The sequence below is a fragment of the Egretta garzetta genome, unplaced genomic scaffold, assembly GCF_000687185.1.
Source record: "Egretta garzetta isolate BGI_Z169 unplaced genomic scaffold, ASM68718v1 scaffold34, whole genome shotgun sequence".
Classification (NCBI taxonomy): Eukaryota; Metazoa; Chordata; class Aves; order Pelecaniformes; family Ardeidae; genus Egretta; species Egretta garzetta.
In genome coordinates, this window is record NW_009259586.1 from 3,859,865 (window position 1) to 3,873,212 (window position 13,348).

General features: G+C 44.6%; 1 protein-coding gene across 6 annotated transcripts in view; it reads right to left on the reverse strand.

The window, feature by feature from the left end:
• Nucleotides 1-5,588: 5,588 nt before the first annotated feature.
• Nucleotides 5,589-13,348, reverse strand: part of UNK (unk zinc finger) — a 36,437-nt gene continuing 28,677 nt past the window's right edge. For 4 of the 6 annotated variants that reach the window (XM_035893418.1, XM_035893417.1, XM_035893413.1 and 1 more), the window contains 6 exons: nucleotides 13,162-13,336; nucleotides 11,932-12,033; nucleotides 10,214-10,402; nucleotides 7,077-7,258; nucleotides 6,275-6,532; nucleotides 5,589-5,870 (listed from right to left, as the gene is read on the reverse strand). In XM_035893418.1, the coding sequence (XP_035749311.1) occupies nucleotides 5,715-5,870; nucleotides 6,275-6,532; nucleotides 7,077-7,258; nucleotides 10,214-10,402; nucleotides 11,932-12,033; nucleotides 13,162-13,336 (1,062 nt within the window). In that variant the 3' untranslated portion in view covers nucleotides 5,589-5,714. The remainder of the gene's footprint in view (nucleotides 5,871-6,274; nucleotides 6,533-7,076; nucleotides 7,259-10,213; nucleotides 10,403-11,931; nucleotides 12,034-13,161; nucleotides 13,337-13,348) is intronic. The other 2 variants (XM_035893415.1, XM_035893416.1) reach the window with 2 other exon arrangements.

A 13,348-nucleotide genomic window follows, 5' to 3' on the forward strand; every position in this document is an offset into this window, starting at 1 on the left:
CCTTTGATATCTATATGACATGACCAGGCTCAACCGAACCCACAGCAGGAGGGATTAAGCTGCTGCTGGCTCACAAGGAAACCATTTGCTGGCTTAAATCACTTGTTTTGGTCTCCCCCTTGTAGCTCTGCAGAGAAATAAAGATTCCAGAGCAGGGTCCCTGCTTGCAGAGGAGACTCTGTCCCGGGGGGGGCTTTTCAGCCAGGTCGCTGCTACTGCTCCCAGAGAGAGGAACCCCCCATCCCTCATTTGGTGTCAGCACAAGCGGCCTCACGCTTTATCGCAAGGCTCAGCTATAGGGGCCTGCAGGTTTGAAGGCAGTTTAGCTTATTTTTTTTTTTAGCTGAAGATTTAAAAACGGTTGTGCTCTAACTTGCTCTGGGCTGACCATCACGCAGGCTGCAAGAGCCAACGCGTCCCAGGGAGCAGGTGCCACGGGCTAACCTCTGTTTTGAGGTTGTTTGCACTTTATTATCTAAGGTGTTTTAGCTTAACTTTTGGTTTTGCACTGCTCTGGACAGTTGTGTGGGTCTTTTTCCACCCCAAAAGAAATCATACCCTTTGCAGAGAAGGACTAATAAACCCTAAACAATCAGAGCGTAACTAACCCCATGGACCAGGAGAACAGCTGAAGCATTAAAAAAATACCGCTTGAAGAACATAAAATCAGCTCCTAGCAAATGCAAGACTGAGGAAGAAGAAATCCCCATCATCATCATCCTGGTGAAGGACACCGAATGCAGGCAGACTGCTGCAACACAGGAGGGAAGGGGGCAGGCACCTATGTCTACCGATTTTATTGCATAATCTGTAACATAAATTGGGTGATTTGCGTTATTGTTGTGATTGGACTAAGGGTAAGTGGTTGATGCATCTTTGAAGCATTAACTGGGCCACAATCGAAGGTAATGCTTGGCTCCGTCTGTAAGGCACGTTCTTTCAGGTGCCAATGCACGAAAGTGCGCCCGTGACGAGTTCAGTGCTCACACCTCCCAAAGCTGCACTGGCGCAGGCAGAGCTCGCCTCCACCCCTGGCTCTTGTGGGAGACGCTGAGAGAGAAATTCTTGTCCACACCAAGGATCTGAGTGATAAAACGCTCTTTGCTCCACGGTGTTGCCATTTCCAAAGGAGCCTCTGCCCTCACCTAACCGCACCGCATCAACTCTCCCCCTCTTCCATGTCACCTCGATTGCAAAGGGGAAGGGCAAGCACACACACCCCTCCCCCCACCGAAAAAGGGGTTTGATCCAAAAGAGAGCTCAGGAAGGAATTACTCTTTGTTGCATGGAAGGGACAAGGCAAAATTGGCCATGGCCATGAAGTCACTCTGTTATTTTGAGGGCTTCACCGCTCAGTTCTCCACACCTCCCCAAGCCCTGGAGCTGGGCACAGGGCTGCACGTACATCCCGGGCACGCATGCGCGCACACACATGCACACACTGCTTTATTATATATTTTTTTCTTAGCAAAAAAATAAAAATTTATTGTCCTCTAAAAAAAAAAATCCATCCTGCCCTTGGAAACTCTGACACAGATTGAGTTCTTTCCAGCCCCACATGCAAATTCACTCTGCCAAGAAAAGAGTCTAAACCAGGTTTCCGACAGCCAAAACACATATTTACAGAGTACGAGAGAACGACAGCTGAAATCACAGTTCTATACATGGAATCAACAACACGTTTTACACACCACCGATCACCATTCTGCCAACTTCTACACGGACTAGGGGCGCTTCTGCCCAGTGCCCTTCCTCCTGGGGAAAGTGGGGAAGAGACTGGTCAAGAATTGCCACCAGAAATACTGCAGTGTGTATTATTATTATTATTATTTTAAACGTATACTGTATTTATTTTGTTTTAACATTGGAAGCTACGGAGTGGGAAAGCCCCAGAAATCTCTCCGATGCAGTCACTAGTTTGCAGGAAACCTTTAAAATAACTAGGTTTTACATCAGTAACATCTGTTTTGCTGTTGGCCATCACTCCAAGGATTATTATAATTCTGGAGGAAAACACTGGTAATGTTCATCCTTCTCAGATGGGGGAAAAGGAGAAAGAGAGGAGGTTTGGAGGCTGGTTGGAACAGCAATGAATTACTGAGTCCGTTCAGCGTTAGGGCTTCCTCAAAGGGTAAGGACTTCTCTTCATTGTCTCAGCTGCACAAGCCTTGCAAGCGGCTCAGGTTCAGCTTCAGAGATGTACGGAAAATGTAAAACCCTTCGGCAGGGGATCGGCTGCAGCAGCTCCCCTTGGAGGGGGCGTCTGCTTAAGGAAAACGTTGTGCTCCAGCTCCAAGACTTTCCCCGGTCCCTCCTGCGCCACAGCTGGCACGCGGCTATGTTATCTAAGGCCAGAGATGATCTAAAAGTGGTCCTGTTAGCCCAAAGCGATGCCAAAACTCTTCCACTCCTGGCTATTGTCTACAGCTCTAAGCTTGCTTTTTGAGATCTATCTACCCAGGAAAGTGTTGCTCCTATACTGTTTTTCCATAATAATGTAAAAGTTTATTGACCTTTAAGATACTGTGGTTTCACACCACAATTAAGACTCCCTTCCCCCAGCTCTTAGCTCAGAAGTGTCCGACCTACACAATCAGTCACTGAGGTCAACACTTCCAAAGCTCCCAAAAATTCAGGGAGGAAGATGTCATTATCCACTAAGGACTCTGTGTGAAGAGGCAGGACCCAGACATGGTCACGGCTATTCAGCAACAGCCAGCTGGGCTGCTCATCAAGAAGCTTTGTTTTGAAGCACGACTCTGCCAAAAAAAGCCCCCTTAGTTCTGATGTGTTACTGTATGTCCTGTGAAAGGGAGTTCCTGCTTCAGAAGGAAGCGTGACAGTACGTTAGAGGGGCTGTACATATTAGCACCAGGTTTATTTCAACAAGACTCTTTTTACACCATACAGAAGCTGACCACAGACTGTTAACCCTTAAACGCAGCGCTGCGATTACAGTTTGTCCTTCCTGCCTGGGGCAGGCAGTAACAACTGCTGGAGTGGGTCAGAAATGCTGCCCCTTCCCCCTGCTTGCACCTCACTGGGTTATGAAATTGTCACAGAAATAGCCCCCCAAAATACTCATAAAATACGCAAAGATGAAGTTCTCTTTTCCATCTGATGCTTCAGAAAATAATTCACATTTCAGATATTTCTGGGGTTTTTTTAAAGCAGCAAACAAATTCATAGAAACCTAAATTTAGGAAGTGTTTCTTAAAGAACCAGAGGAAAGTGAGAAACAGCCTATGTGCTTGTGCAAAGAGAGTGCTGAGTTACGTCAGGGTAGGGGCAAGGGAAGGGGCTAGTGCTAATTCCTTCAGGCTGTTCTGCCATGAGTGCAGTGTGGCAATGGAAAGTTAAAATTTAAGGGCCACAGACAAGTGAAATTTTGAATTCTTTGGTCCTTCAGTATAAGTTTTAAAACAGAGAAACTGTTTTACTCAAAAGGGAGAAACATGCTTTCTCCGGCCTGGAATTTTCCTTGTACCCCCCTGCCTAAGCAATGTGCCCCATGGAAACTGGGGGCTGGTATCTCTTCCCCCTAGACCCAGTAGCCCTGCATCACAGCGTGACTGGAAATCCCACTGAGACAGGCGGAGCTGCCATCAGCAGACAAGTTTCATCTGAAGAGAAGGGACAAAGTGAAGAGCCCCTATGGGAATCAGATGCAGTCACACAGCTGGGCACTGGACAGTTTGGAGAAAAAAAAAAAAAAAAAAAAAAAAAAAAAGAGGGATGGCAAAAGGCAGCGTCACCCTGACAGACCCACGGGGAGGCAGGAGAGCAGATAAACCACCATGCTAATAAAAATAAGTGTTACAAACCAATAGCTAAAACAGGCTGATCAGCTCTGGTTCTTATAAATATTAAAGACCTGATTCAAAAGTTTATTTCCTATGATTTAAGTTAGTTACAAAAGCTTTTTAGTAAATTTTTATCTTAATTGGGCTTGTTCCTCCTCCCCCCACCTTTTTATTTTTCCTAAACAAGAAATGTTCATGTTTTTTCATAAAAGGTCTTCCCTTAAGATCAGACCGAGGCAGATGCGCTGCCCCATGGCACAGACATTCAAAGGCTATAACCAAACAACATAGCCACAATAGTCACTCAACAGTGTCTCTCCATAAAAAAAATTTAAAAAAACTGAAGCTAGTTACAATAAAATACACATGGAAAAAAAAGCATCTTTACCAAAAAACCCAAAAACAAGTTAATGGGAAAAACATAAAAAAGAACTACACAGAGCTGCACTTAAGAGATCATCTGGGAATGCATATTAACCCCTTCCATGTAAAGGAAAGGTGGAATTATGGAAGCAAACCTAATTATGTCTTTGCATTAAATATGAAGCTTTCTGAGAGGCTCTGGTAAAAATTCAGTTTTCCTACAACAGTGGGCTGCTGGAGGTTCCAGTGCTTTTCCAGGTCAGGGAGGGGTAGCACAGGCAGCATCCCCGCGCAAAATAAAAATGTTTAGTCAACTGAGTGGCCTTTTGGTTGAGATCCCAGCCGGTTACTGCAATCCACCCGATGTAAAAATCCAACTGACACACTGGCAAAGAAAGTCACAGGAAAGCTCAACTACTGGACAGGTCTAAGCTGGTGGCATTTCCTTGTCACACTGGACTTTCTCTGTCACCACAGGCATACATAATTTCTGGCATGAGGGCTTCTGGACCCAGTAGCCCACAAAGCATCCTTGAGGTGCCAACACAGGCAACATCAACTCTGTTTCACAAAAGTGTCCTCAGACTACCTGGAATTGTTTCACGCATTTCAGCAGTGACTGTGAATCAGGTCCCTGTGGCTAAACCCAAATTAATCCGGTCTGAAACGGTAAGAAGTCTCTGGATTGCCACCAGACAAAGGGGTGACTGGAGAGACCTAACCTCTGCATCCGTATTTTCTTTCCTGAAGGGCTTCAGCTGACACAAGGGCAATACTTCTAAGGCTGCTCAGACCTGGAACATGTTAGCTGTATCAGTAATGAACACTAGTCACTGAATTTTGGGGCTTGCCTTGCTCTACGTCCAATACATTTTTTTTCCCTCTTTTCTTCTTTTCATACAAATATACAAAGAGTGTAAAAAAAAATTTAAAAAGCGAACTTTGCTGATTAAATGACAGACAAAGTTCCTGCACATTCAGAGATCGGCAATGCGAGGCCCACCAGGCAGGCACCCAGTGGAGCTTCCATCAGGGAGGACGGCTTTAACCAAGCTGGGTCACTGAAAAAGCAGGGAGGCCGAAGACATGAACAAGTCATTTCAATCCTCCCCGTGATCTCAACTCTTCCTCTGGAAAGCACATGGAAGCCCCTCTTGCCCACTCTAAATCCTTCTGGGAATAGTCAAAAAATTTGTTATCACCTAAATAGAAAAGAGGAGAAACACAGACTCTTTGCAAATGGCCCTTTGATCTGTATTAAAAACAGCTCTCAAAGTTCCTCAAGAGTTAGAATTAGTGGGGCACGGGTGAGGGGCAGTTTAGATACGGGATGTAAAATATTAAAAAGTGCTCTGCAACTAATTTTTGTTTTATATGTGTATATGTGTGTGTGCGCGCATATATATACATACACAAACATGCACATACACACACATATACACATATATATACACATACATATATATATGTACACATACATATATATGTACGTATGTATAAAGTTAAAAAGTTCTATACGATATGATTAGAACAAGTGTCCTTAGAAGGTCACGACTGGAGAGAGTGGGGCCTGTTGGGATGGCAGATGGGGCACTCGCCCTCCTCGGCGCACGTTTCACACAGCACTGCATGTTGGCACGGTAACACCACCCGGTTCTCCTCCTGACACTTAAGGCATTTCACTGACTGCATCTGAAATACCGCCTGCAAGAGAGGGGGACAGGGCAAAACGTAAGCATCGAGGTCACAAAGCAAAAGGGCTCCCGTCCTGTGCTAAGCAGTTTGGGGAACAGCAAGGAGGCAGCAGGGGAAGGACTTGCAGCTGTCTGCCCATTTGTCTTCTAAAGCAAAAGCAAAGCAGCGCAGCATGATGTCTTTTAGGGCCTTTAGGATAAACAGAGCAGCTTTGATCGACTTAAGCTCTGTACTTTAGGCACAAAGAAGAGGCAGGTATCCTGTAAGCTGGCTAAAACTCACATTGGCTACACCCACATGGAATTGTTTTGATCAGACGCTGATTTCTGGCTGTATTAAAGAAAAGGGAAAAAAGCTGCGATCTGCAAGAGCAGAGAGAGCAAGACCCTGCCCTACAAATCCCTGGCACTCACCTTATCGACTTTCTCCAGGTTTGCCCGCAGCTGTTTCTGAAGGGTGTAAAGTGAAGACAGCGAGAGCGTTTCCAGGTCAGAGAAGGAGCGCAGAAACTGAGGGTCCTGGCCTGTGTGGATCCTCTCCAGCTCCTCCTGCAGTTTCTTCACTTGCAGCTCCAAGGCTTCCCTCTGCTCCCGGGCCAGTTCGCATTCCATGTTAGCTGTGTTGGCGCGATCATTTGCTTCCTCTGCCTCCTTTTTCCAAGCATCACAAGCCTACAAGTTCCAACAAAGAGGTTAAAAGAAGCAGTCTGAAAACTTGGTCAGCCTCCAAGAGAGAATCCCAGGCAAAAATATCCATTTCCAGACACTCCTCACCAGGAGCATGTTCTGTCCAATCTACCCTGATTCTGAAACATCCTTGAAGCTTCACTTCAAAGCACTGCTCATTCCAGATACCACATCTGGCTGGGCTGTGGTTCTACATATTTGGCTCACACAGTTAAGAGGATGAATTTTGCATACCAGCCAATTGTCATGGATCTAAGTCAACTGGCAAGTCTAAGAGACTGTCAAGCACTTCAGTGCATCTGTTATGACACCTGGCCTTGCACTTCCAACATCTGAACAACATCAGGCACAGTGATTCAGCCCCTTTTTCCAAGGGAGAGGAAAGAATAAGAATGCTTAAGAGAATCTGTTTGTAAAACCTACAGCTCTTTCCATTACCTCCAATGTCTGGAAAGCTCTTGTTGAAAGGCTGACACCCTCCTACTCCTTTACACTCCCTAATCCCTCTTCCCAGGAGTTGCCCAAGTACCTGTTTGGCTTGTTTCCAAGACTCTTCCCACTGCTTTATTGTGCCATTGGCTTCATCCAGTTCCTGTCGTAGCCGTGCCAGCTCCGCAGCACCTGGACCTGACAGAAATGCAGGTGAGGTACTGGGCGAAAAACTCCCCGAAGCAAAGTGTTCCCATATGCTGCTGTTCATCCCATTTAAACCTGTTTCACAGGGAAATAGAGAGGGTTATGTCACAGGTGCTGGCAATTTCCTCATTTCCTCCCTACCCCTGTGAAATCCAGGATTCAAAAATGTGTACATAGTAAAGAGAAGATCATCTTAAGAATTACTTTCATCCCCAGGACCCCGTCATAGAGGGACTTCACAGGGGAAGTTTCACACCATTAGGCCTCATCTTTTGTGATACAGTGAGGACCCAAGAAATTTGAGCAGAGGCAACTTTTAAGCCAGGCTGGTTTTAGAAGCATCTATTTTACAGCAGAGCTGACTACCAGCCTGATCCCACTTCTGGTACAAGAACCTCAGAACTGCTTACTACCTTCCCACTTTTCTGTGCAGCACTGCCATCAGCGTTGGTGAGCAGACACGTGGTTCACACAGCCAACGCAGGCGGTGCTTCCTTTATACCCTCAGAAAACTTCTGGTTTTGTCTCCTCGGCCTGGTGCTTAGAAAAGGAGTCTCACTTGCCAGACAGTGAGACTAAAACGTGTCAACATCATTACTGTTTGCATGTGCAAAAACCAGCACTAACTGGAAAACCCTGTTTATAAACAAGTGGAGGCAATAGTATATACATCAGCTTCATCCCCTGCAGAGTTCTAGCATAAAGCTAGTGACTGGCATTGGAGAAGACAGAGTAACCAACCCCTTCCCTATTTTAGCTTATTCAAATAATTTCTCTCTTCAGGAAAAAATTCAAGGCTTAGGAGACAAAGCAGTAGAAGGCCAGTTTTAAACAAAACTGGCTATTTTTCCACAGACTCCAAGACTTTTACTCTTTTAATATCAGAAATATTTTGATTTAAAATAAGCATCCACACTTTGCACTCAGGGCAGAACTAGTAGGAAAAGCTCATATTGGGACAGAGCTACTGAGTGATGTGGACTCTTACGCACACAGACATACGCCAGTTTGATGTAAGAGTCATTTTCATTTAGTGGTGCTCACCACTGGGTGTGGACATTCCTAGATCTAGTTGCATTTGATAATTCTGATGTTACAGCAGCCAAACAGACTGTGTCTGCAAGCAAGCCCTGGAGTCAATGGCCCATCACTGAGATGCTGCTAACCCAGCACCACTTACTTCCCATTTAGTACCAGCCAAGATACAAACAGGTACAAAAAAATATAGCTGAAAAATAGTAACCTGTTTTCACTAAGGGCTTAGGTGCATTAACAAGTCATTTAGCAGAGCAACAAGGGCTCTTGCTGCTGGCTCAAGCCACTTACCACAGATCTATTTCAGCTGCTCTGAAGCATGCTCCATTGAGAGCAAGAAGTTTTAATGGAACCTCAGCTCACATTTTGTTTTCAAAGCTCCAGTTTTCTTGAAAGGGAATCTAGCACTAAGCAGGATGCTGGCAAGCCACAAATTCTACACAATGCTGACCAAACTTGTCATTTCTTTTTGCTCTCTCCACCTGCTGCTCTCATTTCACATTTGAAGTAGCAAGCCCCTTTGGTCAGGAATGCTTCTCTGCACATTTTGCATCTAGCACAGGGGGAACTGGCCCAGGACTAAGTATTCTTAACTCAATTGCAATACAAATAACCACACACACTACACGCTAACTTATCTGCATTCAGCAAGCCACATAGAATAGATTCCAAATTCCCAACTGCTAGGTTACTATTTAAATATCTTATCAAAACCTCAGCAAAAATGGCTTTATTGTATCACAGGAAAATATCTAACTTCTTTTCTTAAAAAATCAGTATTTAAATGCATTTGTGAATTTCCTGCATTTCTTCCATTTTTTTATTTGTGTAACTACATAGTCAATACAAATATAAACTCCTCAACTTGTTTCTTCTTAAATTAAAAGCAGGTCTTATCAGCAAGTTTTCCTTTTCTTACTGAAATTGGGATGAACAGCCAGCCTCAACACTAATTAATAGCAGAGATACTCTGATGTCTCTTTTCATATTACAGTAATTGTAAAAGCTGTTAAAGCCAAACAAATAGCAATCACAAGGCACGGAAGCATGATTTTTGCCTAAACAAACAAGGGATGCAGTTACACAGATAAGTGCATGCACAGATAGATTACAAAAGCATGCAATCATTTCATTAGGTTAAGCTGGAATATTAAAGATTAAAGTGTATCTCAAATTTGAAGAAGCATTTATGTCTAGTATCAAAAGAGAGAACTAATATTTACTGTTACTAACAGAAATCAGCAGAGCCACTGTCGCTGTAGCCTTGAGTCTGTCAAACAGTTTTATTTCTCAAGGTAACCCTGTGTCTTGATAATAAAATAGATTTGGCCCCTCAGTTCCCTGTTCTGCCTCATACAGCTGAAGCTCCAAAGCAAGTTCTCATCCCTTCACAGTCCCTCATACAGGAAACAGATCCTCAAGAGGGGCAAAAAGAAGAAAAAAAAAAAAAAAAAAGGAGCAAAAGGGACAAAGCTGGAACACTGCAACTTTTTGCAAAGTCCTTACTGCAAAACTGCATGCAGAGTACCAAATAGGAGGAAAAAAGTACAATGATGCAAGCCTGCCCTAGGGCTCCTAGAAGCCAGTCGGACCTACAAGCAGTCCCAAGGGCAAACTGCAATCCCCACCTTAGCTAAGCAAAGCTGAGGACCCAACTCTTGAGTCTTATGTAAAGCAAAATCTCAGCACCGCCTTGTTGGCAGGAAAAGGCAGAGCTCTTTCCCCCAAAAAGCATCATCAGAGCAAGTCACTTAACCTATCTGTCTCTTTTTCTCAGCCTAGAAACATGGAAAGTAGAGGGAATTGATCCCTTGTTCACAAGGGTATTAGCCGATTTGGGGTAAAGCAGCTTCTAGGACTGTTGCTGTTCTCATGGGAAGAAGAGATACAAATGGCAGCAGTGAAATAATACATTAAAATTAAAGCTAACTTAAAAGAAAATACTTACATGGCACAGACAGGCATGTACATGGGACACACACACTGTGCATTTACCTAATGATCCATGAGAAGCTGATGTCCCCAGGAATGTGTTTTCTGATTGGCTTAAGTGTCCCTGGGGCTGATGGAGGAAATGCGATGAGAGGCTGACCGGTGGAGAAGGAGAGGCAGAGTGAAAGGAGGCAGAGCTTCCAAGGGACCCAGGGATATTTACAGGAGCAGAACTTTGCAGCAAACTCCCACCTGGACAAAGAACACACAGAGAGGATGGCTATGCATGACTATGAAGTATGTCATGGGACCAGAGCACAGTGCAGGAGTTCAGAGCAGAAGGCATTAGCTTCCCTCTCTCCTCCCTAAGCCCCTCGGGATTCCCTCTGCTTCTTATCACGTTTCATTCCCCTCTTGGCCTTTAAGAAGAGCACTGAAGCTGCCATCCCATGAACCACATAGGTTAAGACCCTCCAGAGTTCAATGGACTAGTCTTTGATCGGCCAAAGCAACAAAAGCCTTTCTGAGCAGAGTTCAGTCCCTATCAGTCCAGAGAAGATGAATTTGGTATCTGGTGAAATGCTTTGTAATGAAAAATTCACTTCTAAAACATGTACCTTTGCCTTTAATACTTCCAAAAAAAACAGTAGTGAGAAGACTTATCATGCTGGGTCAGGTCATGATCTTGACCACTAATCAGTAGCTAGCTTTAGTCATTTTAGACATACTTGAGTGCCTGGATCTATCAGTCATAAAACCCCCCAAATAAACAAAAGCCCAACCTCCAAAAACATCACACTTCCCTTACACAAGAGGTCATTCTGCCTGCCACACGCAGATTGAGGGAGAGCTCAGCCCTGCTCCCCACCCTCTCCAGATCTCCCTTCTTAGAAGATCACCAGGTAACACCCAGACCTGATGTGAACAGAGGGAAAAGCAGTGTGCACGATCTCTAAGCCACTGCAGATGGGTAGCAGCAGAAGCAGGGCTATCAGCAGACATGCACAGTAAACTCCCCGACCAGGCTCTTATCTTTGGCAGGGAAGTGGAAATGGTATTGTTTAGGGTTCCTTCCACAGGTCCCTTCCTACCTCAAGACAGCTCCAGGCAGTGTGGTTCCCTTGGAAACCTTCAGTCCACCAAAGTTAGCTCTCATTCAAAACCTGTCTTACACAGCAAGGGTAGCCAGAAACTACAACCACTTTCAAAAAGCCATGAGACATTTCATTTTTTTCCCAGACACTCATTAGAGACAGGTAGAAGAGGCCTTAGCCTACCTCCACGTATTAAAATGAGACAAACATTGCAGGAATCAAATCAGCAGACCATGATGACACTCTGTGATAGATGGATAGCATTACCAGGTCAGTGAGTTTCCTGTTACTGCTAGGGAGAGTTTTCTGCTTAAGATGCAAATCATTATACTTTGGCCTGTTTTTAAAGGTATCGGATGCCTTCTAGAGTCTACTTACACACTTAAACAAACAAAAAAAACCCAAAAACCAAAAAACAAACAAAAAGAAAAATCAAGCAAGTCCCATTCAGTCTCAAGAAACATCCCAAAGACACCTGGGCCCAATGGCAAGAACTCAGCTCGCTAGTCAATAAGGGCAAGCTTTCACTGCAAAGATGCTCAGTGGTTGCCAGAGTTTGTTATAATTGCTGTTTTAACCAATGTTACTTTGGGACTAGTTTTAGAGCTTTGTTGGGCTGGCTCCACTGAGGTGACTGGGCAACACTGCTTGGCAGAAGATAAAGAAAGCTCTGTTGCTTTCATGTACCTATCATGATGCCACTCGTGTGGGGCACTGTGCTGCTGTCAAATGTCTTCTCCAGGGCAGCCACTCCGAATTCATTCAGGTCCAGGTCATCCAAGGCAGACTCTGCCAGACACAGAGGTACCAATTATGTTATAAAGGACCAACAACTTCAAGAGATAGGATGGCCCAAAGAGCCTACATGCAGAGGAGCCTTCGCTCTCTATTTGTCAGTCTGCACAGCCCTACTCTCCGCCCTGTGCAACGCTGTTCTTAAATGGTTTGGCAGAAGTGTCATGGGCAGCTTTTCAGTTCAGGTTCTTTTGCCTGATCTGATTTCTTTTTGTCTCAAAGTATTCCCAAATGTTGTAAGAAAACAAAAATGTGATGAAATAACAGCAGTTCCCATAAGTCTTCTCCAAACTGCTCTTTCCAGTCTGTCCATAATAAGCAGTAACACTGGCCTATGACATGTCTGGGTCTGGCCTTTGCTTTGTCCCTACTTTGCTGAAGAGCCACTCAGAAGAGAAGTCCCAGTAGGAGGGAACACTTGAAAATCATCTCTGAGGTTCAAAGATGGGGTAAAATAAAGAAAGCTTATGAATGCCTGCAAACGTTATATCTATTTGAACATGCCTCATCACTAATCATGATCAATATAATTCCATCCCACACAGGCCCACTCATTTCTATTATTAACAAATTAGTGAGATCACCTCAGAAACGTTAGATAAAAAAACGCAACCAGGTGACCAAAAAACCTGTGCCTATCTAAAAGAAGTGATTACATTCTCTGGACTCTCCTCCTTTGTCTTACAGCCTCTGTCCCACACTCTATGAAGGGCAAGTCCTTGCAATCTACCTGGTGGTTATATACCCTTGCTATAAAATTGTCATTTAGAATGTAAGGGGTTGTAACTGTGGAAAATGCCCCTCTGATTTCCTGCCTACTCCAAGACCTCTTCATCACTTTGACAAACCTAAACCTAAGGCCCTTTACACCATCTGACTTTCTGAATAAGTGGCTCAGGGGCCTTCTGTTGGTCCCATGGGTGAATTCCATCCGTAATGACCTGCAGAAAACATCAGATGTGTCACAGTCACAGAAAAAGCTTACAGCCTCAGGAATCTGCCAGCTCTGACAGAGATGAAAAACTGGAGTTCACTGGAACACCCACGGCTATTCCAAGTCTCATACCTGGTGATCCACGTCTGAGGAAGCCCTATTAGCGTAAGTAAAAGAGGCAAAGTTACCTATGACAGACTCAACGGTGTCACTGGTTGGGTAGAAAGGAAGGGCATTGGCATTCATGCCTGGTATGCTGCTGGTGCCGGCAGGGCTTGGTGGTGTTGCAGCCAGACTGGAGGTGATACTAGAGGAGATGCTGGATGTCAGTGGGCTCCCCACTGGGAGAATACCCAGTATGTCCTGCAACAAGAT